Here is a 23,823-nt window from a genome sequence, read left to right as displayed (position 1 = left end):
TAGTAAGCTGCTTGAAAGCTAGGTTTGAATCTTTGAATCTCCATAATGAGGAGCTTTGCCTAGATAGTTCCTTTGTGTGTGTTTTTTTTTTTAAGATTTTATTTATTTGACAGAGATAGGAGAGCACAAGTTGGCAGAGTGACAGGGAGAGGGAGAAGCAGGCTTCCTGCCAAGCGGGGAGCCTCGAAACAGACTCGATGCCAGGACCCTGGGTCCATGACCTGAGCTGAAGGCAGACACTTAACTGACTGAGCCAGCCAGGCGCCCTGCCTAGACAGTACCTGGCACATTGTAAGCACTCAGCACAGTTGGGTGGAAGAGTGACTGCTTGGTAAGGAGTAAGAGAAAGGCATAGCGGAGGTAAGAGAGCTAGCGTTGCTCCCTGCTGAAATCTGTTCCTTTGCTCTTTTTGATAGTGACTTTAGGAGATACTTTAACTCGACGTTCCATTAGCCAGCAAAAGTCTGGCGTTTCCATTACAATTGATGACCCAGTCCGAACTGCTCAGGTGCCCTCCCCACCCCGGGGCAAGATCAGTAACATCGTCCACATCTCCAATTTGGTGAGTCCACATCTCCAATTTGGGGAGTCGGAGTCATTTCCCACAGAACAGCCTTGTTCAGTGGTTAAAAGTTTGAGCTTTGCATTCCTGTTACTTCCACTCCTAGATCTGCCAGTTACTCACTTATTGAGTGACTTAATCTTTCACAGCCAGTCTCCTCCTCTGAAAAATGGGGACAAAGTATGAGCCTACAGGGCTGTCTGGAGGATTTACAGAGGGCTTGGCACCTAGTGTCTCCCTTAGTGTTACTGCTCTTCGCTCCTCTCATACTCCCTGCTCTGCACCCACACTCTGAAGTTGTACTTCTGTGCCAGATACTTGGGGAAGCTGAAGACTAGTTACAGGAGTGTTCTTGCCTTCTTCAAGACCTGGAAACTCCATTTTCCTTGGCAGGTGCGCCCCTTCACTTTAGGCCAACTAAAGGAATTGTTGGGCCGGACGGGAACTCTAGTGGAAGAGGCCTTCTGGATTGACAAGATCAAATCTCACTGCTTTGTAACGGTGAGGGGAGGAAGCTGATTTTCTAGGTTGTGGCGCATATTTCCTTTTGTAACCAATGTGGGCAGGTTCAAGGGGGTTGTGGCAAGTGGGAGGGATTGAGGCCTGTTGTGACCCTCTGCCTTCTCCCTTCCTCCACCAGTACTCAACAGTAGAGGAAGCAGTTGCCACTCGCACAGCTCTACATGGGGTCAAATGGCCCCAGTCCAATCCCAAATTCCTTTGTGCAGACTACGCCGAGCAAGATGAGGTAAGAAACCTAGGGAAAGGAAGGAGGAGAGGGGCAGGGAAGGCCATTATCTGCTAGAATCCAGCTGAGATCCTGGCCAAACCTGCAGTCACTGAGATTCCTTTCCCTCTTCTCCCTACCCCTTGGTTCCTTTCGTTGGACCAAGGGGCTCCAAAATCTGTCTGCCCTGATACCTGGGCTCCTTCAGTGGGAGTGTTATCCTCTCCATCCTGACTGTCCTTGTCCCTCCTCTACCCACAGCTGGATTATCACCGGGGCCTCTTGGTGGACCGTCCCTCTGAAACTAAGACAGAGGAGCAGGGGGTACCACGGCCCCTGCACCCCCCGCCCCCACCCCCAGCCCAGCCACCACAGCACCCCCGGGCAGAGCAGCGGGAGCAGGAGCGGGCGGTGCGGGAACAGTGGGCAGAGCGGGAACGGGAAATGGAGCGGCGGGAGCGAACTCGATCAGAGCGTGAATGGGATCGGGACAAAGTTCGAGAAGGGCCCCGTTCCCGATCACGGTCCCGTGACCGCCGCCGCAAGGAACGTGCGAAGTCTAAAGAAAAGAAGAGTGAGAAGAAAGGTACTTAGCTGTGGGGACACACATACCTGCTACTAGGTGGGAAAGGAACCCAAATGGGATGGGACACAGGGTCATAGGGCATAAGGTCTGACTCCCTTTCTTCCACCTCAGAGAAAGCTCAGGAGGAACCACCTGCCAAGCTGCTGGATGACCTTTTCCGTAAGACCAAGGCAGCTCCCTGCATCTACTGGCTCCCGCTGACTGACAGCCAGGTGAGTGCCCACTTCATGCTCCACTCCGAGTAGCAGCCAGGCCTCGCAGCGGTGCAGGGAGATGCACTTGACTACTGGCATGCTTAGGGCCCAGGTATCGGCATAGGATAATAAGGGAAGAAACGATGCATCAAGGTAAGGCAGTTTGAAGAACCAGAGGACTACGCCACAGAGAAGCCAAACCTGAGAGTGTGAAGGTCAACATGAAAACAGGAACTGGGTTTGTGCATCTAGGAAGTTGACTGTGCCGACCATCCTTGGAAATTGCTTTTAGCTAGCTGAGAAACCATTTCTTTGCTTTTCTGTTTCTAGGATTTTTTGCCCTTTTTTTTCAATTTTTATTTATTTAGTATGTAATCTATACGGCAAATGTAGGGCTCAAGAACAAGAATTGCATGCCCTTCCAACTGAGCCAGCCAGGCAGCCCTAGGATTTTTTGCTTTTTAAATTTAAGTTTCTTTGTAATGAGCCTTTTTGGGAATTTGAGGCTGGTGTACTCCGCTGAAGGGAAAAGTAGTTTGTTCACATCTGAGTAGCTAAGGAAATATCAGGCGGGGCATGGGGCATGGATGGTGCCCGCTGCCTATCGTGGTTGTAAAAGGCGAACACTTGGAGGGATTAGGCCCAGAGACAAAGATGTGATTGCTGACAACCCCGTTTCTGCTTAACGGCAAAGCTGGCAATGATCCTGAGCTAGGTCAGGGTCAAGGGACATACAGACAAAGCAGGACTGGCGTGAGTGGGGCTGAGATCCCTCTTCTCTGCCTTTGCTGCCTGCTGCAGATTGTTCAGAAGGAGGCAGAGCGGGCTGAACGGGCCAAGGAACGCGAGAAACGGCGAAAGGAGCAAGAAGAGGAAGAGCAAAAGGAGCGGGAGAAGGAAGCAGAACGGGAACGCAACCGACAGCTGGAGCGGGAGAAGCGTCGAGAGCACAGCCGAGAGAGGGACAGGGAGCGAGAGAGGGAAAGGGAGCGTGACAGGGGTGATCGGGAGAGGGAGAGGGAGAGGGACCGGGAGCGAGGCAGGGAGAGGGACCGCAGAGATACCAAGCGCCACAGCAGGAGCCGGAGTCGGAGCACACCTGTGCGGGACCGGGGTGGGCGCCGCTAGCCAGGAACACACGAGGGAGAGCTGCAGGCATCAGCCACCCTGCCCTGGGGGGTTCGAGGCCACAGAGGGATAGGTACAATCTCCACCACCCTAGAACCAGGGGTCTTTCACACCATTTACCCAGTGCTCACGTATGGCTGCCACCTGTCCCCACATACCAAATGGAGCAGTGGCTGTCTTTCCCCCACAAAGCCGCACCCCCATAACCTATCTCTTGGGAGTTAGCCCTCTCCTCCCTCTCATTTCCCATTGTTGAGTCTGAGAGGGAAGAGCTAGGTTAGGGATGGAGGTGGTTGGCCCCTGAGGTGGGGAACAGCTAGGAGCCCCAGACCTCTCATTTTTCCTCCATCCTGCTCACCACCTCCTTTGGGTACTCACAACCCCCTCTTGGGAACAGCCGGGGCCAGGAGACTGGGTCACCTATGAGCTGAATCAGCATCTCCTCCTGAGTCCCAGGGCCCCTGCAGTTCCCAGTCTCTTCTGTCCTGCAGCCCTTGCCTCCTGCCCACCGGTTCCACTTTATATCCACCTTTTCCTTTTGTTCAATTTTTATTTTTATTTTTTTTATTATTAAATGATGTGGTCTATGGAAAAATAATAAAAATCTGACTTAGTTTTAACTAGTGTGTGTGACTGGCTTTCCTTGGGCAGGGCCTGGGGGATAGCCAAACTGAACTGAAAAGGACGGCTCAGCGCTGAGGCACCATTGCTTTCGCTCCATACCCTCGTTTAGGCAGGCTGCTGCTTCCTGGAGCAGGAAATTCCCACCCTCCATCTCTGTCTTGGTCTATCCGCATCACCACAGAGCGTCTTCCCACCAATCCCACCCCCAGGAGGCCAGAGGGGAAGGCCCCTGGGAAGAGGAAGGTCCCAGACCAGGTTCCCAGTCCCAGGTTAGAGGCGTTTAGTCACCTGCTCGCCACCTACAAGACGCTTCCCACAGCGGCCGCCAGGGGGCAGCAGCCACTCGCTCAGTGGGAGCCTGTAAATGAGCTTCCCAAAAAGGTTCCACTCCCCACTGCCGCCCCCTCCCACTGCTGCCGTGCCTCGGTCCCTGACCTGCTCCCAGGGCCCAGTCTGCGGACTCCCTGGACCCTTCTGCCGGCCTTAAGCGCTCCCCAGTCGGCCGGCTGTGGTGCCGCGCACCGGGTCCCCAAATGCCGCCTCCTTGCGGCCGGGGTCCACAGCAGCCCCAGACGCTGCCCCAGGAGCTGGAGCCCGGCCTCTCTGCGGCCGGCGCCTATTCCCCGCCTCGCCGCGCGCTCGCCTTTCGACCCGCGGCGGGGACGTGCGGGGACGCTCGGCGCTCCCGGTTGCACCCTCCCCGCCAGCCCTTCGGAGACGGCCTGGCGCCGGGGCCTGGAAGTCCTCCCGCCCGAGTGCCCCGCCGGGCGCTGCGGGCACGGCCCGGGAGGGGCGCCGCATCTGTATGCTCCCGGCGGCCAGGGAGCGCCGCCCCCGCCCCCGCCGCGCGGGCCCGGGCTGGCCGGGGAGGGTCGGAGGCTGGGCTCTCTCCCGCGCGCCGCGGAGCCGCCTCGCTCCTCCGCAGGCGGAGCCTCCTTCCCCCGCCCCCTCCGTCTCGCTCCCTTGTTCTCGCCGGGGCCGCTCAGACCTGCAGCGGAGCCGCGGCGCCCGCTCGGATCGGCTCGGGGCTGCGCCCCTGGGACCCGGCGAAGGGGGCTGGCGGGGACGCTCCCCGCCGGCCTGGGACCCTCGGCACTGTCAGGTAAGGGCGCCTGTCCCGGAGCCCGGGGTCGGGAACCCGCGGAGGGGCAGCAGGGGGCCCGCAGCCTGCGGGTATCTTAAGAGCGGTGCGCTCCGCGGCTGGGAGCCCACTGCCCGTTCCCTTCTCCCGCGCTCTACCTCTTTCCCTTCTTCCCTCGCACCTCTCTCCCTCCTTTCCCCATTTTCCTCTTCCTGGGTCTCTCTTCACCCTCATTCTCTCTGCCTGTTTGCCTCCTCTGCCCCTTCCTCTCCTTTCTTGCCCTGTCTTTTCTTCACACCCTTTTCCTCTTTGCCGTTTCCTTCTCCTACCTTTCCTTTCCTGTCTTTCTCTTTGCCTTTTCCCGCTCTCCTTTCCTTCCCCCGTCCCTTCCCCTCTCGCCTCCTCTTTCCTTGCCTCTACCCAGTTTCCCACTCCTCCAGCCCTTTCCTCGCCTCGTCCCGCCTCCCGCTCGGTCCCGGCTTCCCTCTTCCCCCGGGAGGCAAAGGACTGGCAGGTGTGTGTCTGCTCTGGGGAAGGAGGGGCAGCAGCCACAGCTACCTGAGGGGTCCCCCCAGGAGGAGAGGGAGGAGACAGCAGTGGGAAGGGTCCTCTCTCTGGCTCCATTCCTGAACCCCCTCCTGGCTGCCCCCTGTCTCAGATTGAAGTTCCAGAGGCCTGCTCTGATCCCCTGCTGCTGAGGGTTGCCCCCCACCTGCCCATCACTTGCAGAAAACCCCTCTGCCACCCACCCTCACCATTCCCAAACCTATTACCTATGACTCCTCTCTGCCTGTCAGACACTCAGGCTGCCTCCTTTGATCTCTCTCCTTGTGTCTCTTGCTGCCATTCTGTCTCGGTCTGTGCCGGACAGTGCCTGAGTCTGGGTCTCACCATCACTAACACTGAGTCTGTAGTCTCTGCTCTCCTCTCTCAGCCTCCTGGCCCTGCCCCCAGCTCTACACCCTCTTCTTTTGGATTTGCCCCCCCCCCACTCCTCAGGAGCCCAGTCCCCCTTCAAGGACTTCAGCTGGCAGTGTGGGCTGGGGGCAGGTTCGGGAGAGGTGGGGTTCCCAGTGGAGGAGGGACTTTCACAGTCTCTCAACCCTAAGGCTGCACCCCTTCTCCTAGCTCAGCCTGACCCCAGACACCCTGAGACCACACCTCCATGAGTCCCAGCCCCTGGATTTTAAGCCCTTTCCCTGGTAGTCCCCAACGCCTCCAGCCCCCCGGGGTGCATGGCCAACCTGGAATAACGGGGGCCAGATCTGGGGTTCCAAACCTACCCTGCACCTCCCCTCCTGTTTTCTCCCCTCACTTCTCTACTCAGAGTTGACTGGTCAGAGATTTATCAGCTTGTAGGGCTGGAGGTGAATACAGGCAGAGCCTGGGTGGAGGGAAGGATCAGACTGTCTGCTCTGTCTCAGTCTGGGTTCTGGGCAGTGGGGTGTCTGGTTCCTTGGAGGTCTGATCTTCAGCCTCTAACTTTGGTTGGGGGACAGGGAAAGTTAAGGGTTTCCCTGACCCTGAACAGCTACCTGCCCTACAGGTGTGGATCCATGGGGTAGCCCCAACGCGTCTGCCCTTCTGGCCCAGCTGGCTCATGCCTCAGTACCCAGGGACAGCGACCAGAGCCCTAGCTGGAGCCCAAACATGTGGGGCCTGGTGAGGCTCCTGCTGGCCTGGCTAGGTGGCTGGGGCTGCATGGGGCGCCTGGCAGCCCCAGCCCGGGCCTGGGCAGGGTCCCGGGGGGCCCCAGGACCAGTGCTGCTGCGGAACCGAAGGAGCTGGGTGTGGAACCAGTTCTTTGTCATTGAAGAATATGCGGGTCCAGAGCCTGTCCTTATTGGTAAGGTAAGGACCAGCCCTCCCCAGGTCTGCCCTGACTCTCGAGGCCCTTAGGCCCAATCCTGCAACTTCATCACTTCTTCAATGACCTTGGTCCCTCAGGACTCCCAACACTCCACCCAGTCATAGACCTAGACTCTTTAACCTTTCTGTCCCCATGCTTGGAACCTGCTGCCGTTTTTCCCTGACCCCTACAGCTGCACTCGGATGTGGACAGGGGCGAGGGCCGCACCAAGTACCTGCTGACCGGGGAGGGGGCAGGCACTGTATTTGTGATTGATGAGGCCACAGGCAATATCCATGTCACCAAGAGCCTGGACCGGGAGGAGAAGGCACAGTACGTGTTGCTGGCCCAAGCTGTGGACCGAGCCTCCAACCGGCCTCTGGAGCCCCCGTCAGAGTTTATCATCAAGGTGCAAGACATTAATGACAACCCACCTATCTTTCCACTCGGGCCCTACCACGCCACGGTGCCTGAGATGTCCAATGTCGGTGAGTACCCCAACTCTGACCATCCCAGATGCCATCTCCTGGAGCACCCTCACCTCTCCTTCCCGCGTTGCTCTCGTGTCTGGGTCCCCCTCATTTTCTGTTCTTTCCCACCTGGCCCTGCCCCTGCTGAGTGGGGTGCCGGGATCCCCCACAGGGACATCAGTGATCCAGGTGACTGCTCATGATGCCGATGACCCCAGTTACGGGAACAGCGCCAAGCTTGTGTACACCGTGCTGGATGGACTGCCTTTCTTCTCTGTGGACCCCCAGACTGGTGAGGCTAGAGCTCAGAGCCTCGTAGGGCAGCCATGCGAACAGGCACCCACTGACCCGTCGTCTCTCCCTAGGAGTGATACGGACAGCCATCCCCAACATGGACCGGGAGACGCAGGAGGAGTTCTTGGTGGTGATTCAGGCCAAGGACATGGGCGGCCACATGGGGGGGCTGTCGGGCAGCACGACGGTGACGGTCACCCTCAGCGATGTCAACGACAACCCGCCCAAGTTCCCTCAGAGTAAGGGGCCAGTGCTGTTCCCAGAGCCGTCCTTTGCCTGCCCCCACCCCCTACAGCCTCCAGAGAAGCTTTCCCTCCCCACCCTCCCCCAGCCAGACCCCAAGAGAAGGAAGGAAGTACTGGGAGAAGGAGGAGGGCTGGGGACCTAAGATGTCTCCCCTCCGTCCCCACTCAAGGCCTATACCAGTTCTCTGTGGTGGAGACGGCTGGGCCAGGCACCCTGGTGGGCCGGTTGCGGGCCCAGGACCCAGATCTGGGGGACAACGCCCTCATGGCCTACAGCATCCTGGATGGAGAGGGGTCTGAAGCCTTCAGCATCAGCACTGACTCCCAGGGTCGAGACGGGCTCCTCACTGTCCGCAAGGTTAGCCTCCTGTCTGCTAACACTTACTCATACTGCCTCTTGCCCCATGAGGCTCCCTTCTAACTGGTCTGGAACAGACTTGGGACCACTGCATTGAAGCTTAGAGATCACGGTTATCTCATCCTCTTTCAGATGAGGGACTGGGGCGAGCAAGTGGGAAAGCCTGACTCAGGACTATTCATGTAGCCCATCTATGATGGAGGTGGGGGCAGACCTAGCGTCCCAGGCTAAGTAATCTGCCTCACCATGGCTATTGCCCCTCGGTGCCTACATCTCCTCTCAGGAGGGCGGAGCACTGGATGCTGGGGAGGGGTCCTTTCAACTTCCAGGAGCTGGGGCCTGCCCTGGTCTCCATGTGCCTCAGTCACTCCACCTCCTCTCCCCATAGCCCCTGGACTTCGAGACCCGGCGCTCTTATTCCTTCCGCGTGGAGGCCACCAACACCCTCATTGACCCAGCCTACCTGAGGCGAGGGCCCTTCAAGGACGTGGCCTCCGTGCGCGTGGCTGTGCAGGACGCCCCAGAGCCGCCTGCCTTCACCCAGGCTGCCTATTACCTGGCAGTGTCTGAGAACAAAGCTCCCGGGACGCTGGTGGGCCAGGTCTCAGCAGCGGACCTGGATTCCCCAGCCAGCCCGATCAGGTGAGCTGGGGCGGGGCAGGGGAAGGGCTGAGCCTCAGGGGAGGAGCCCAGTGGCAGGCTATTCCCACCGAGGTTGGGCACCTCCTGGCAGAGGTCTCCCTCCCTGCAGGGCTGAGGGCCTGGGAAGGCCTGGAGGACAAGGCTAGCTCCGCCCCCCCAGCTCCACCCATCCCTCTGGGAGGATAGCAGTGGCGCCTCCCAGTGGCGGTGCAAGCAGATGCAAGCTCATCTGATGTGCGTTTTTGCTGAATGGCTGGCTACCACAACCGGTCACTCCCTTGGCGCTGTACACTTTACCCACTTGGGAACATTCAGTTCTCACAACGGGCCTGTGAAGTGAACACGGTCGTCCCCAGTCGTTTTAGAGGCCAGGCCCAGACAGCTTAAGTTCCTTGCCCAAGGTCACACAGTCAGGAAGCAGCAGAGCTGGGACTCCAATCCAGATTTGTCTGCCTTGAGAAGAGCCGCTCTTCCCACCTTTCAGCATCCCCGCCATGGCACTCCCATCTTGGTTGAGTAAACAGAGGTTAAACGATTCACCCAAGGTCACACAGCTGGTCTGAGGCAGAGGTGTCTCTGGATCTCTAGAATAGAGCCCCAAAGTCAGAAAGACAGGCTGTTTATCCCCTTCCACCTCTTTCAGTCTCTCCCCCACCAGGAAACCCAGTCCCCCTGAGTCTTAGGACCAGTGTTTAATGTCCATAACTTCCCCAAGCCATTTGTCTTTTAAGGGGACCCTAATGTGAATCATGGCTCTGGGTACCCTGGGCATGCTCAGCCCGGTGAGCTCGGGCCCTCTGCCCAGAAGAGCCAAGAGGCCAGCAAGACAAACAGAAGGGAGGGAGGCCTAGCTGCAAGCTCCAGTGCTGCCCACAGATCAGATCAGCCTCCAGCTCCACTCCATCTTCCCCAGATACTCCATCCTCCCCCACTCGGATCCAGAGCGCTGCTTCTCCATCGAGCCTGAAGACGGCACCATCCGCACGGTTGTGCCTCTGGACCGCGAGGCTCGCGTCTGGCACAACCTCACGGTCTTGGCCACGGAGCTCGGTGAGGAGTCCTGGACCTCCAGGAGACAGGGAAGGCAGCAGGCGCCTGGCAGAGGAGCTGTCCCTGAGTGGGGAAGGGGGAGGCAGTCACTGCCACCAGGCCTCACCAGTGTACAGGGCTGCCTTCCCAGCCTGGATCACCACCGCCAGGCAGGCTTCCTGGTCTCTGAGGCTGGGCTGGCCTGGGTACAGTGATCTGTCTGTGTATTGCCCTGACTTTAAATTCACTCCCATACCTGACTTTCCCCAACTGGGAAACCTCAAATTACTCCTGAGTCCTGGGAAACCCCAATCTGCACCCTGGCAGACCCTGCCATCCCTGCTGTCTGCTTCAGGCTGAAGCCAGGGTGGGGCTGGGCCCCTCCTCCGGAGGCTGACTGGAGGGGTTCTTCCAGCAGCCCCTCCCCGGGATGCCCTGCAGAGAGCCCCCAAGGCAGGGGAGAGGGCCAGCTCCTGCCCCTGTCAGCCACCAGTTGACAGCAGCATGCTTTGGCTGTCTATGGGCTGCCATGGCCTGTGGAAGCAAGGACACCTCCCTTCCCTGTGAGAACCTCCCCTTATCACTCCTGCTCACACCCCAGGGCCTCCTGCATTTGCCTTCTGTGTCCTGTCTCTGGGAACTGTCCTTGTGCGCATGAGATGTTTGTACAGGGCAGCGAAGAGCTCTATGTATGTGCACATGTGAGTGCAAACCTACATGTGTGTGTAATTCCATGTGTGTAACAGTTCATATATACCCACACGTATTTGTGTGTGTAGTTGAGCAGATAGAATATTTGTGCGAATGTGTGATTAGAGGTATATAAGGATTGGTACAGGTGGCTGTTTGTAGATATCGTTTTGTGTATGTGAGTGTTCGTGGACAAAGAATTTATGACTTATTGTATACCAAGTACTGTTCTACTGTGTATACATTAGTACCAAATGTGGATAGCTTAATGTAATCACCGTCACAGCTTTAGGAGGGAGGTACAATTACTTCCCCACTCGAAAATAAGGAGACTCGGACAAAGATAAGTTAAGTAGCTTCCCAAGGTCATGCTGCTGTGAAGGGGCAGAACCCAAGACCCTATGAGGCTATGGAGTCAGAGCACTTATCCCTGCCACCATGTTACCTCTTATGTGTAGAAGATCATGTTTATGGCCCCGTCGCTGTGTGTTACGTGGCGTTGCATGCATGTCTGTCATGTGAATGTCCCTGTGTGTATGCAGTGTTTAGAGTTGCCTGTGTATACATTGCTAGCCGTGTGTGTGTGTGTGTGTGTGTTTCCCTCTCTGTCTTCTCACCCTCCCACCAAATCCTGCTCTCCAGAAAACCCTAAGATCAACTAGCAGGCCTAAGACCCTTATTGCAGAGAAGGGATGGAGCCCTGAACCCTTAGCCAGAGAGCCCACGCAAGCCTCCCTTGCACAGGCTGGGACCTTGGCCCTCTCCCTGGGGCCAGCCAGGGAGAGGACTTGGCCCTCTCCCAGCCGACCTGGGAGAGGACTAACGAGTCTGGGAGGCTCAGCCAGGAGAAGTGAGCACCAGCCTGGGCAGGGATACCCATCTTCCATTCTTCCTTGGATGGCATTGGCAGTGAGGGGCAAGTCGGTGATGACAGGGAACAACCTGATGAAGGGTTGCATGAAGAAGGGGGCCTGTGTCTGGCTGTGGCCCAGGCTGGCCTGGCTCCCCAAGGCCAAGTCTAAGTGCTACTCACGGCTATACTGTAGCCTTCCTACTGCTGATGGGGCATGTGTGTTTGTGTGTGTGTGTCTGTCTGTCTGTCTCGTGGGTGCTATGTATGAAAATGCATACTCTCGACCCTGGGTGGGGGGTGACAATGAATGCACGGTGTGTATCCAACACCCACTCCGTGTATGTTGTATTTGTTGTAAATGTTGAGTGTACATCGAATATGTGGTATGAATGCGTTTATTTCATGACTGGCCTGCATGCATCCTGTATGCACCTTCTGTCTGCCTTTCATTTATGGCACATGTATGCCTGTCCCGGGTGCTCCGTGCCCCCATGGAATGTACCTTCTGCACTGCACTTATCTTGGCTCCCACCTGAATGTTGTCGTATACTCTTGGTGTTGTTCCCTTCGTCTCACACCATTTGCCCCATGTGTGTCCACGTGACGCGTGTGTATGCTGGGCGCTACACGGGGCATCCGTGCCCACACACCGTGCATGTTGTGTGTCAACTACTGTGTGTGTCATGTTCTGGCCTCAGACAGCTCCGCACAGGCCTCCCGTGTGCAAGTAGCCATCCAGATCTTGGATGAGAACGACAACGCCCCCCAGCTGGCTGAGCCCTATGACACCTTTGTGTGTGATTCAGCAGTCCCCGGCCAGGTGAGCTGCTGCGGCAGAGGGCTCGGGACTTTAAGACCTCCCAGTGCCCACTCCATACAAGGCCTATCTTCTTTTTCCCAGTTGATTCAGGTCATCCGGGCCCTGGACAGAGATGAGGTGGGCAACAGTAGCCGTGTCTCCCTTCAAGGTCCTCTGGGCCCTGATGCCAACTTCACTGTCCGTGACAACCGAGGTGGGTGGCCTCCCTGCTCTCCTGCTCCCCTACCACCCTCTAGCCTGGTCTGCCTCACTGCCGCCCCCACATCTGGGCCCTCCACCTGATAGAAGGTAGATGTGGATGTGCACACATTTGCTCTTTGCCAATCCTCCCCATGGGCAGCTGTCTCCCTGGGCCGCGCCCACCCTACTGGGACCATGTCTCAGGAAGGGGCCCCACACCTTCCCTCTCCCACAGATGGCTCCGCCAGCCTGCTGCTGCCCTCTCGCCCTGCTCCGCCCCGCCAGGCACCCTATCTGGTTCCCATAGAACTGTGGGACTGGGGGCAGCCAGCCTTGAGCAGCACCGCCACAGTGACTGTCAGCGTGTGCCGCTGCCGGCCCGATGGCTCGGTGGCTTCCTGCCGGCCCGAGGCTCAGCTCTCACCGGCCGGGCTCAGCACTGGGGCCCTGCTTGCCATCGTCACCTGTGTGGGCACCCTGCTTGGTGAGTCGGGCCACCTCGGAACATCAACGTGGGGTCTGAGCCTGCAGGGGGTTGAGAGAGGGGCCAAGTCCCTGGATCTGGGGAAGTCCCCCCCTTGGTATTGAAGGAAGCCCCATGCCCAGATTTTCCCACTCCCTTGTGTGTCCAAGAGAAGAGCTCTGGTCTCACGTCCCTGACATTACCAACCCACAATGCGAGCCAGAAGCCTTAAAAAACATTTACTGAAGCCTGACTGGGCGGCATGTGGTGCCTGGCACATCACTTGTGCTAGTTCGGATTCATCCTTTCAACAGCTCTAAGGGGGGAATTCATTTTCCCTGTTATCTACACAAGCCCTCTAAGGGTCAAAGAGGTTCAGAGAAGTGAAACAACTTCCCATAGTCACCCGTCGAATGCAGGGTGAAGTCAGACTCCAGATGAGGCTTGCCAGGTGTCAAACCCAGGTCTTACCACCCCGGGCCACACTGTCTCCTCTGTCTCCCAACCTGCGCATGGTCCAGAAAGGAAGCAGGCCACCGTGCTCCCGGGGACCCCGCAGACTCAGCGGGCCTGTGTGCGCCTCTCTCCCAGCCCTGGTGGTGCTCTTCGTGGCCCTGCGGCGGCAGAAGCAGGAAGCACTGATGGTGCTGGAGGAGGAGGACGTCCGTGAGAACATCATCACCTATGACGACGAGGGTGGCGGCGAAGAGGACACGGAGGCCTTCGACATCAGCGCCCTGCAGAACCCCGACGGGGCAGTCCCGCCGAACCCCGGGCCACCAGCGCGCCGCGACGTCCTGCCCCGGGCCCGGGCACCCCGCCAGCCCCGGCCCCCTGGGCCCGCCGACGTGGCGCAGCTCCTGGCGCTGCGGCTCCGCGAGGCGGACGACGACCCCAGTGTGCCGCCCTACGACTCCGTGCAGGTCTACGGCTACGAGGGCCGTGGCTCCTCCTGCGGCTCGCTCAGCTCCCTGGGCTCCGGCAGCGAGGCGGGGGGCGCCCTCGGCCCCGCCGAGCCGCAGGACGACTGGGGTCCCCTCTTCCGCACCCTGGCTGAGCTGTACGGGGCCAAGGAGCCCCCGACCCCCTGAGAGCGGGCCCCAGCCCTGCCCGCTGCGGTGGGGCACCCCTCACAGGCCCTCTGAGTGAGCCCCCACGCCCTGGGCTCCAGGCAGGCGGCAGCAGCCTGGGGGCGAGCCCCCCAGGCCTCCTCTCCTCCCGGTGTCCCTCTTCCCAGCTTCCCCAGGGCAACCTCCTTCTTACCTCCCTTCTCCCAAGTCGTTAGTTTGTCTCCCTCCAGGGATCTCTGTCTCTTTCTGTAACACTCTCCTGTCTGGGTCTGGATTGTGTGGTTAGACTCTCAATCTGTTCCTTCACTGTGATTCCACTCTCTCCGTGACTCTGTTTTTGTCTGCCCGATTCTAAATCTCTCCCACACCCTCTCTCTGTCTCCCTTGCCCACACACATGCTCTGTGTCTGTCTCCTGCCCACATCTGCCTGCATTCTCTCCGGTCCCTGTGACTGGCTTTTCAGTTATTTCTGTTGTCCATCCCAAAAAACAAGAGAAACTTCCAGCCACTGCTGCCCACCCTCCTGCAGGGGGATCTTTGGCCCCAGGTCAGTGCCCCTAATTAAGGGGGAGGAGGGAGCAGAGGGATGGCCTGAAGCCCTCCTCCACTCACTGCCTAGAACCCCTGGCTCTCCTGTCTTTACAGACCTGCCCGCATGGTTCCATCCATCACTCATGGCCTCATCCTGGCTCCACTGGCCTCCAGCAGAGAGAGGGTGCCAGCCCACCTCCCAGGGCAAGAGCTCCAGCCCCCCACACGGCCGCCTCCCTGGAGCTCTGCGCAGCTGTTGGCCTGCCCTGGGCATCCCAGCTCTGGGCATTGTCTTGTGTGCTTCCCAGCCCCAGGGGGAGGGGAGGGGAAGGAAAGGAAAGAGGGAGGCAGCTGGGGAAGGGGAAAAAGGGAGGAAGGGGAGGGGCCTCCATCTCTAATTTCATAATAAACAAACACTTTATTTTCTAAAGCTGGAGCCCTGTTTCCAGTTCTGCATGTGGGTTTCTGTGCAGAGTTTCTCTATGCCAAAGGGTGGAAGGAGAGGCCTGACCCAACCCTGCTGGTTCCTTTCTTCTTTGTGGGGCAGTTCACTGCTTTATTTTTGGGGAGGGCAGTCCACTCAAGTCCCTCTAGTCTGAGGAGGGAGTAAGTACCCCCCACTGTGACTCTCCTGTTCCTTGCTGGTCTCAAAATGTCCAAGGGAATTAAGGGGATTGGCCAGAGGGGAGGGTGGCAAGGAGAGGTTGGAGTGAGAGCTCCTGAGAAGAGAGGGGGAGAGATAAAAGACTAAGAGAGGAAGCTGGCTTTTAGATTAGGAAAGCCTGTCTGTGCCAGGTGAGAGAGGGTGGGCCGGGCTGAGATGGCATAGTCACTCTGATTCTGGGCCCAGTGACCCCACCTTTAATTCTCTCCAGTCCTGGTCTTACTCTCCATGGAACACATAGGGAGAGGGAGAGGGACCAGGAGTGAGCTATCAGGGGGCCCAGGAGTCGAATCAAAGTCAACTGGGATGCGAGCTGAGCAGAGGCCATCGTTTCTCAGTGTGCGCTCCCTAAGCAGAGAAGGGAGGTCCTAATTCCAGGCAGGGCTCCTGGAGGTGCGCAGTGATGATGGGTCCAGGCAGAGCCTCCTGGCCCTTCCCTCCAAGTGTGGGGTGCTGGCCATGGGGGGAACTGCTCCAATGGGAAGATGCCTTCTCTCACACTTCCATGCCTGCTTGATTAGAGTAACCAGGTGCCAGGAGAACAGGACCCTTGCCCCCGGGCTGGACTTGTCCTTTACTCTGTGAAGGGAACTGGAACTGGAGGCCCAACTGGCCAAAGGCCCGAGCAAGAGCAGGCTGGCTGTCTCCCAAAGGAGATGATTAGGAGCCAACACCCGAAGTGTGGTGTCAGGGACAGGGTTTTCTGTTTGGGGGCAGGATGGGCAAGCTCTCTGCCCCTTTGCTCTCACCGCAGCATCTGCAACCAGCCTTCAGGAATAAGTGAAGAGCAATGAGGGACTGACCCATGGCCCATTCCTAGGTGGGATGCGGCCTTTCTCTACTCTCCCAGCCCTCCTTACCTGCATCCTGAGGTCAGGCCCCAACTCTGGCTTGATAAACTTGGAGGGAAACACAGGACATAGGGAAACAGGCCTGTCAGCAAGACCCCTGGTCTTATCTCTGGTCTCAAATACCTCATCATCCTGAAAGAACCCATCAAAGGGAATGAAGAGGGGCATGACTGTGGAAAGAAAGGAGAAGGGAGAGAAGGGGCTAGGTGACAGGAGAAGGAGGGTCTCCCTTCCTATTTTCCCCTGTATGTGTGTTCAGTCCTCCTTCCCCTGTTTGTGGGGAGGGAAAGACTACAGAGCATCCCAGGGAGTGAGCTGCAGGCAGTTTCTGAGCCTAAGACCATGATCAGGCAACACTCCTGGGCTGCAAGCTCCCCACCACACACACACATACCCACTGTTTCTCCTTCCTGGGGCTTCAGGATAGGGGTGTGACAATGCAGATGTGGGGAACTAATACGATGAGCTCTGCCCCCACTTCCTCTCAGTGTTGGACCATTTTTCCAAAATAAGTGACAAGGCCTGGCTTTCTCTCCCAAGAGGGGCTGCACTCCTTATCCAGGTGTTAACTCTTTCTCTTCCAATCTCTTCTCTGTCTCTGTACTCAGGAACTGCCACACATCCTCTAGCACACTCATGCACACATCTCAACTGGGCCCCTCACTTACAACAGGACACAGATCCACGTACGTCTCTGCACTTGGAGATGCACCCTCTTATGCCGGAGTCCATCACGTCCTTGAACCCTGGGCAAAAGCTTTCCTCCTGTTCTCCTCCAGGACTAGGCTGGCCCTGGGTGGGGGGTGGGGGGGTCCCTGAGCTCTGCCTATCATTCCCAGAGCTCTGCACCTTCTCCCCAGAGACTGGAGAATGGACAGGGGGGTGAAGGGTTGTTGTTGAAGCCACCGATGAGATTCCTGGACCCTGACTCTCAAATGCTAGCTCTTCTGTAGGAAGCACTTTTCTGCTGCTCCTCCTCCCCCACCACAATTTCCTCCCTCAGCCTCCACTGCCTCCCGGCTTTCCTTCCTAAGACTCCCTGGCCTTTCCTTCCTCCTCCCTAATCATGCCCCAAAGGCCAGAACCTGGGGGTCTCTTAGTCAGGTCAGCTCCAGCCTGGAGGAATTCTAAGCAGGAAGTCCAGTGTTGGGGCCTAGGGCTCAGAGCTGGGTGGCAGGCTGAGAGTAGGAGAGAGGAAAGGGGGCTTTGAATCTCTCGCCTGGAAGCTCTGCAGGAGCGGGATGAGAGAAAGGTTCACCAACATTCCCTCCATTCAGTCCTGTCTCTTGGTTGACTGTGCTTCCCGCCCATCCCCCTTCAAGTTTGCCTGGGGAGAAGCCGGGCGGGGAAGGTGGCCCCCCTGGAACTGGCAGCCAGCCTTGCCAAGTCAGGGCTTATAGGGGAGCTGGAGGCGGGGCAGGAAGGGCAGGAGAGGATGTGCTAGCCCAACAGTTCCCACTGGCACAGCCATCTCTGTCTTTTCTTCCTTCCCCAGAGGAAGTGACAGGAAGGAAAGGCTGGAAAGAAGGCAAAGGGAAGAAAGCAGGAAGGGGAAAGAGGGAAAGAAGTCTGGCCTCAGTAGTGACAGGGTCTGAAGACCAGAGCTCCGGGTAGGTGATGACCATGGCTCCAGGTCTTGGGGCGGGGTGGGGGGTTGGCCACCCTCCAGGCCCTCAGGCTCCTCTGCCCACCGGGCAGGGGTTTGGCCCAGCTCCTACCCTGCTCCCAGCTCCTCCCCCGCTCCCCACTCCCAGATGCCTGAGGGGCCTAGGGCAGAAAGACAGGGCAAGAAAGAGGACCTGGGAAGACAGAACTGTGTTGAAAGAGCAGAACTCTGGAGCGTAGGCCCGGAAGGCGGGGTCCCACCCTCATCTCTGCCACTTACTGTGTGACCCCAGCAAGTCACATAACCCTTTGAAGCTGTTTCCTCTTCCGCAAAGTGAGGATAATTTTTACCTCAGAGTTATCATGAGAAGGGCATTCAGAAGGAATAGTGATTGTTGTCCTTAGAGTCCCTCCAGGGCAGGGGGAGAGAAGCCTTACGGTCTGTGCTGCCCTGCCCCCCCCCCATCTGGGTGCTCTGGGCCACTCGCCCCACCTTACTCCACCCCCAGTTACTCCCTCACCAAGGTGACACAGTGACAAATACTTTGAAGCTGAGATACAGAAATGGGAGGCAAAGAGAGCAGGGATCAGGTGGGGAAAAGCGGCAAAGAAGTTGGTGAGAAAGAGGGTCTGGCACCTAGCCCTGCGTCTGGCGTGCAGCAGGCACACAGAGATTATTCGTGGAGAACTTGGGGGTGGAAAGGAGGCTGGACCAATCCACTGGGCATCCAGAGGAACATGTTGGACAGAGCCACAGCGCTGGGAGACAGAAAGGGAAGGAGATCTAGAACAAATGGAGCTGGGGACCCCTGTGGGCTGGAGCCAGATGCTGTGAGTCTCCTCTCCCGACCCCCACCCCCATGCCTATCCTCCCACCCACTCCCTTGGCCAAGGTCCCCTCAAGTCCTGCTGCTTCTCACAGCATCTCAGTCTCTGCGGCCAGCCTGGAGTCTCTGTGCAGGGTGGCAGGCTCAGCCTGGTCCTGGCGGACCTCCTCCTCCTCCTCCTCCTTCTCTGGCTCCGGAAGCTTCTGCAGTTCCCAGTACAGCACACAGGCATCGCTGCGCGACACATACTCCCATCCGCTTTCCCGCACATGGAAAAGGTCTACAGAGCCCCCTGAGTAGGCATCGCGGTGGGTGGCGTGGGTCACGGCGCGGCGAGCCAGGGCATAGGCTTCCTGGGGGCTCATGTCGTAGCGGTAGCCGCGGTCGAGCACGCCATAGGCGTAAGGAGATCCAGAGCCCACCGAGAAGATGTTCCCCTGCAGGCGGGTGCCGTCACTGTCCACATAGAAGAGGGCAGGGCCCGAGCGGTCCCAGCCACACAGCGCGGTGGCCACGCATAGATCCAACCCCCGGTAGCAGGACATCAGGGCGGACAGGAGTCTGGCGGACCCGGCCACGCTGGGCAGCCGCCCCTCCCTCAGGGCGCGCAGCCGCAGTTCCCGCCGCAACACGCGGTACCACGTGGCACAGTCTGCAGACGTGCCGGATGTGGTGCCCAGCAGGTGACGGTGCACCGGGAGGATCTTGCGCGAGGCCGGGCACTGCACGTAGCTACCACAGGACGCCCGGGTGTCCGCAGCGGCGATGACTCCGTGCCGGAAGCGGAAGGCCAAGGTGGTGGTGCCGTGGGCCAGCCTGGGGCCATGCGTCCGCAGGAAGGTTTGAGGGTCACAACCTGGGGGCACGGCCCAGCCGCTGGCCTGAGGCAGGTGAGGCGACAGTCCCCAGGTGTCCGGGGCCTGCCACTTACACACATCCTGCAGAGCCATCCCTGGGGCTGAGTGATGGCTGGAAGGAGCAAGGCAGGGATTTGTGGGCTGGAGTTGGGGAGGGGAGGGACGCTGTGGAGACGCTGGGCTGTAGCCAGAAGGGCACAGAGGGGCAGGTGATCTATGGCTTCACTTCTCCCTACCCCCAAGTCAGGCTCTGGGACTGTCCTGAGCAGCGGTCTCCTATTGCTCAGAGGATGGCTGAGGAGAGACAGGAGGAGGCCAGGGAAGTCTGCACTGATGGGAAGACGCCACTGGTGACACACCTGAGCGTCACCCAAGGAGTCTCCCATCTATCATCCTCCCAGCACCTGAAGTGGGGCGGGCAGTGGGTTGACTTCAGAGGAAAGGAGGCATGAGTGGAAGGAGCACTGCTGGGTCCCTCTTGTTTCTCCTGTGGGGAGCACTGGACATGCAAAGACAGATGAGGCTCTGTCACAGCCCCTGCAACAGCTCCCAGCTGTTGAGAGAGGGACACCTGGGTAACTCAGTCGTCAGTTGAATGTCCAGCTCTTGATTTCGGTTCAGGTCATGATCTCAGGGTGATGAGATCAAACCCCACGTCAGGCTCTGCGCTTTGCATGGAGTCCCATTGGATTCTCTCTCCCTCTCCCTCTGCCTCCTCCCCCGGCTCATGCTCTCTAAATAAATAAATAAGTTTAGATAAATAAATACCATCTTTAAAAAGAAAGAAAAGGGGTGCCTGGGTGGCTCAATGGGTTAAGCCTCTGCCTTCGACTCAGGTCATGATCTCAGGGTCCTGGGATCAAGCCCCACACGCATGGTCTCTCTGCTCAGTGGGGAGCCTGCTTCCTCCTCTCTCTCTCTCTGCCTGTGTCTCTGCCTACTGTGATCTCGGTCAAATAAATAAATAAAATCTTAAAAAAAAAAAAAAAAAGAAGAAAAGAAGAAGAGTGTTGTGAACCCACCAAGTCAGGAGACGTTTTTTGTTTTTTTGTTTTTTGTTTTTTTAAGATTTTATTTCTTTGAGAGAGAGAAAAAGCACAAGTAGGGGGAGCAGCAGAGGTAGAGGGAGAAGCCGGCTCTCCGCTAAGCAGGGAGCTTGATACAGGACTCGATCTCAGGACCCTGAGATCCTGACCTGAGCCAAAGGCAGACACTTAACAAACTGAGCCATCCAGGAACCCAAGGCAGGGGCCTTTGACATCAGGTTCCCTCTTCAGGGGTTTGAGACCAGGGAACTCTAATGCTCAGCTCACACTTTGACTTTCTAGTCAGGAGAAAAGGAAATGGACGGAGAGCAGGGCAAAAGAGAAAAGTGCAAGAGAGTCTTTATGAGGGGGAGGGGTGCTCAAATACCTTCTAGAAAGGCAGGGTACAGAGGGACCTGGGTGAGAGGAAACTAGAACGTGGAGTTCCCTTTCTCCTTTGTTTCGAAGGTGCATATGAACTTCCATCTGCATGAAGACCGCATTCCTGACAGTTTCTAGCAGTATAGCTTCTCTGTTGTGGGATACTTCTGAGAATGTAGCTGAAAGTATCTAATGGCCTTCCCTCTCCCGGTCCCCCTTCGCCCAGTAGTTTACAATAGTGGGAGAGTTGTTTGTAGTTCCAAGGCAAAACAAACTGACCTTGTCCCCATTAGGCTGAGTCTAAGTCTTAGACCAACCAGGGGTGGGCAAGGGATAGGACTGCTGGCCCTTCAGAAAGACGAAGTAGACTGGGGCAGAGTGACAAGCCTTAACTACTTCCAGCACCATCTGGAGTATATTTTACTAAAGCCTGCAGCTCAAAGGGGTGCTGGACTTAGTCAAAGAAATGGACTTAGTCAAAGAAACAGACCCACACACAAGGGAAAGAGCCTGGAGCCCCCCCAGATACCATGATGGTGGGGCTGTAGAGTCAGTACTAAAGGCAAGTGCAAACATGTCATGGGAGGACTGGAGAAACCAGGAGGTCACACTAAAGTCCAACCAGTCTTTCTCCTTTCTTTTGCACAAGACCACATGGGACTCTTACTGGAGAGGTAGGTATGTCTCCTGTTTTTAAAGACTAAGCCTTAGATGTTGTATATATGGATGGATTGTCACCTCCTTAAGTCAAGCCATTCTCAAGTCAGATGTAGACAGTTGAATGGCCTTCTAATTTGCCACCCTCTAGTCTCCCTTCTAATCTTACCCTTCACACTGACATGTTTTCCTAACATGTCTTCTCTACTAAGAAATCTTGAAGGACTACAAGATCAAACCCAAACCACCTTCTCCTCATCAGGCTGGCATTTAAGGCCCACGATGGTCCCATCCTGATCTATCCACCACAACCTCTTTCATACCGTTCCTAACACATCTCACACCTCCCCTTCATCTACTTTTTTCATCTATTTTTTTCAAGATTTTTTTTTAAACATTATTTATTTATTTATTTGAGAGAGAGAGAGAGGGAGAGAGAGAGTAAGTGAGCATGAGTTGGGAGGGCAGAGAGAGATGGAGAAACAGACTCTCCCCTGTACAGGGAGCCCTATTTGGTTCTTCCTCCCAGGACCTAGGGTCATGACCCAAGCTGAAAGCAGCTATTCAACTGACTGAGCCACCCAGGTGCCCAAGATTTTTTTTTTTAAAGATTTTATTTATTTATTTGACAGACAGAGATCATAAGTAGGCAGAGAGGCTGGCAGAGAGAGAGGAAGGCAAGCAGGCTCCCCACTGAGCAGAGAGCCCGATGTGGGGCTCGATCCCAGAACCCTGGGATCATGACCCAAGCTGAAGGCAGAGGGCTTAACCCACCGAGCCACCCAGGCACTCCAAGATGTTTTTTAAAAAATACATATTTTTAAAATTTATTTGTTTATTTTGACAGAGAGAGACACAGTGAGAGGGAACACAAGGAGGGGGAGTTGGAGAGGGAAAAGCAGGCTTCCTGCCCAGCAGGGAGACTGATACGGGGCTCGATCCCAGGACCCTGGGACCATATCCTGAGCCGAAGGCAGATGCTTAATGACTAAGCCTAAGGTTTTATTTTTAAGTAATCTCTACACCCACTGTGGGGTTCGGAATTAGCCCCAAGGACAAGAATCACATTCTGTTGACTGAACCAGACAGGTGACCCTCTCCTTCATCTATCTGAATCCTATCCTTCAAAGCCTGGCTTGAGTATCTTCTGTTTTGAAAATCCTTCTCAGGTGTGGTCTGAGAGAGGTGAGGCTGTTGGTTTGAGGAGCTATGGGATCCCCACAGTATTTAGGGAAATGAATCTACACTTCCTTAGCATGCCTTCCTGGTCTCCCCACCTCACCCCAAGCTATATTGATCTCTCTCACCTCTGAACTACAACACTTATCATTTTTTTTCTCCCCCAAACCTTTTTTATTGAGATAACATTGACACATGAGGTGTGCAGTGTGATGATTTGATACAGGCACATATTGCAAAATGTTTACCACAATAAGGTTAATGAACACATCCCTCACTTTATATAATTAACCATTTTTGTGGTGGTGGTGAGAACATTTAAAGTCTGCTTTCTTGGGGCACCTGGTTGGCTCAGTCATTAAGTGTCTGCCTTTGGCTCAGGTCCTGATCCCAGGGTCCTGAGATCAAGGCCCACATCGGGCTTCCTGCTCCTCAGGAAGCTTCTCCCTCTCCACTCCCCCTGCTGTGTTCCCTCTCTCACTGTGTCTCTCTCTGTTAAATAAATAAAATCTTTAAAAATAAAATCAAATCTACTCTCTTAGCAACTTTCAACTACGGAATACAATTTAGCATCATTAACTATAATCCTAATGCTGTACATTAGATTCCCAGAACTTCTTAAACTGGAAATGTATATTTACCCTTCGAACAATATCTCCCCGTTTCCCCTACTCCACAGCCCCTGGTAACTACCAACCCACTCTCTGTTCATATGGAGTTTGGCTTTGTTAGTTTCCACATATAAGTGAGAGCATACAGTATTTGTCTTTCTCTGCCTGACATGTATCTCTCTATATAGATACAGATAGAGATAGTGACAGGTGATATACATATATCTCTATCTATCTATCTAAGAACTAATACAAAGTAAGTTGAGAATAGATTATGGAACGCCTTGAATGCCATACCGAGGAGCTGAATCTTAGAGAACATTTTTAAGCAGGCAAGAGATAAGATTAAGAGGGCGTTTTAGGAAAATTAATCTGGTACTGTGCAAAATGAATTAGAGAGTACAATTTGGGCCCAGAAAATCAGAAGAATATTTCAGTAATTCAGTAGTGAGGAAATAAGAAGCCAAAAGGTGGTATCAGTTGCAATGAAAAAACAACAACAACAACAACCAAAAAACACATGAGAAGCATTGTAGAGGAAGAATCAACAGGACTTGGCAACTTATGGAATGTGATGGAAAGGAAGGGGAGTTGTCAAAGATGGCCAGGGCTTCAGGCCTCTGCGACTGGAAGAACATTGTTACCATTCTCTCCTGTATTCACTTGGCAAGCATTTACTAAGCATAGAGTGGACGCAGAGATGAACAGTAGAGAAATACCTGTCTTTAGAAACTCGCAGTCAAGTACACTTACAACCAATCACTTTAAA

The 23,823-nt window shown here is 56.1% G+C and overlaps 3 protein-coding genes across 7 annotated transcripts in view; 2 read left to right on the top strand and 1 right to left on the bottom strand.

Moving 5' to 3' along the window:
* Nucleotides 1-3,817, top strand: part of ACIN1 (apoptotic chromatin condensation inducer 1) — a 34,364-nt gene extending 30,547 nt beyond the window's left edge. For 2 of the 3 annotated variants that reach the window (XM_045067832.1, XM_013057650.2), the window contains 6 exons: nucleotides 417-562; nucleotides 956-1,063; nucleotides 1,203-1,310; nucleotides 1,551-1,875; nucleotides 1,987-2,087; nucleotides 2,871-3,817. In XM_045067832.1, the coding sequence (XP_044923767.1) occupies nucleotides 417-562; nucleotides 956-1,063; nucleotides 1,203-1,310; nucleotides 1,551-1,875; nucleotides 1,987-2,087; nucleotides 2,871-3,197 (1,115 nt within the window). In that variant the 3' untranslated portion in view covers nucleotides 3,198-3,817. The remainder of the gene's footprint in view (nucleotides 1-416; nucleotides 563-955; nucleotides 1,064-1,202; nucleotides 1,311-1,550; nucleotides 1,876-1,986; nucleotides 2,088-2,870) is intronic. The other variant, XM_045067834.1, reaches the window with a different exon arrangement.
* A 799-nt stretch (nucleotides 3,818-4,616) lies between these two features.
* On the top strand, nucleotides 4,617-14,837 carry CDH24 (cadherin 24). 3 transcript variants are annotated; one of them, XM_013057592.2, is made up of 13 exons: nucleotides 4,623-4,923; nucleotides 6,449-6,753; nucleotides 6,945-7,239; nucleotides 7,394-7,513; nucleotides 7,587-7,754; nucleotides 7,931-8,118; nucleotides 8,507-8,760; nucleotides 9,674-9,810; nucleotides 12,031-12,152; nucleotides 12,234-12,345; nucleotides 12,568-12,816; nucleotides 13,387-14,413; nucleotides 14,512-14,837. In XM_013057592.2, the coding sequence occupies exons 2-12, from the start codon at nucleotides 6,553-6,555 to the stop codon at nucleotides 13,884-13,886; spliced, it is 2,346 nt and encodes a 781-aa protein (XP_012913046.2). In that variant the 5' UTR covers nucleotides 4,623-4,923; nucleotides 6,449-6,552; the 3' UTR covers nucleotides 13,887-14,413; nucleotides 14,512-14,837. The 3 variants fall into 3 exon arrangements, with proteins under 3 accessions (XP_044923771.1, XP_012913046.2, XP_044923770.1); XM_045067835.1 differs by having other exon boundaries at nucleotides 4,624-4,923; nucleotides 7,059-7,239; XM_045067836.1 differs by lacking the exon at nucleotides 14,512-14,837 and having other exon boundaries at nucleotides 4,617-4,923; nucleotides 13,317-13,609.
* A 3,583-nt stretch (nucleotides 14,838-18,420) lies between these two features.
* Nucleotides 18,421-19,294, bottom strand: PSMB11 (proteasome subunit beta 11). Its single transcript, XM_004755472.3, has one exon. The coding sequence runs from the start codon at nucleotides 19,292-19,294 to the stop codon at nucleotides 18,434-18,436; it is 861 nt and encodes a 286-aa protein (XP_004755529.1). The 3' UTR covers nucleotides 18,421-18,433.
* Nucleotides 19,295-23,823: the final 4,529 nt, after the last annotated feature.

The sequence above is a fragment of the Mustela putorius genome, unplaced genomic scaffold (genome assembly GCF_011764305.1).
Source record: "Mustela putorius furo isolate JIRA1106 unplaced genomic scaffold, ASM1176430v1.1 tig00003898_pilon_pilon_pilon, whole genome shotgun sequence".
In the NCBI taxonomy this organism is placed as follows: Eukaryota; Metazoa; Chordata; class Mammalia; order Carnivora; family Mustelidae; genus Mustela; species Mustela putorius.
The sequence above is the reverse complement of the archived record's forward strand: the minus strand, read 5'-3'. Positions and strand labels throughout refer to the sequence as shown.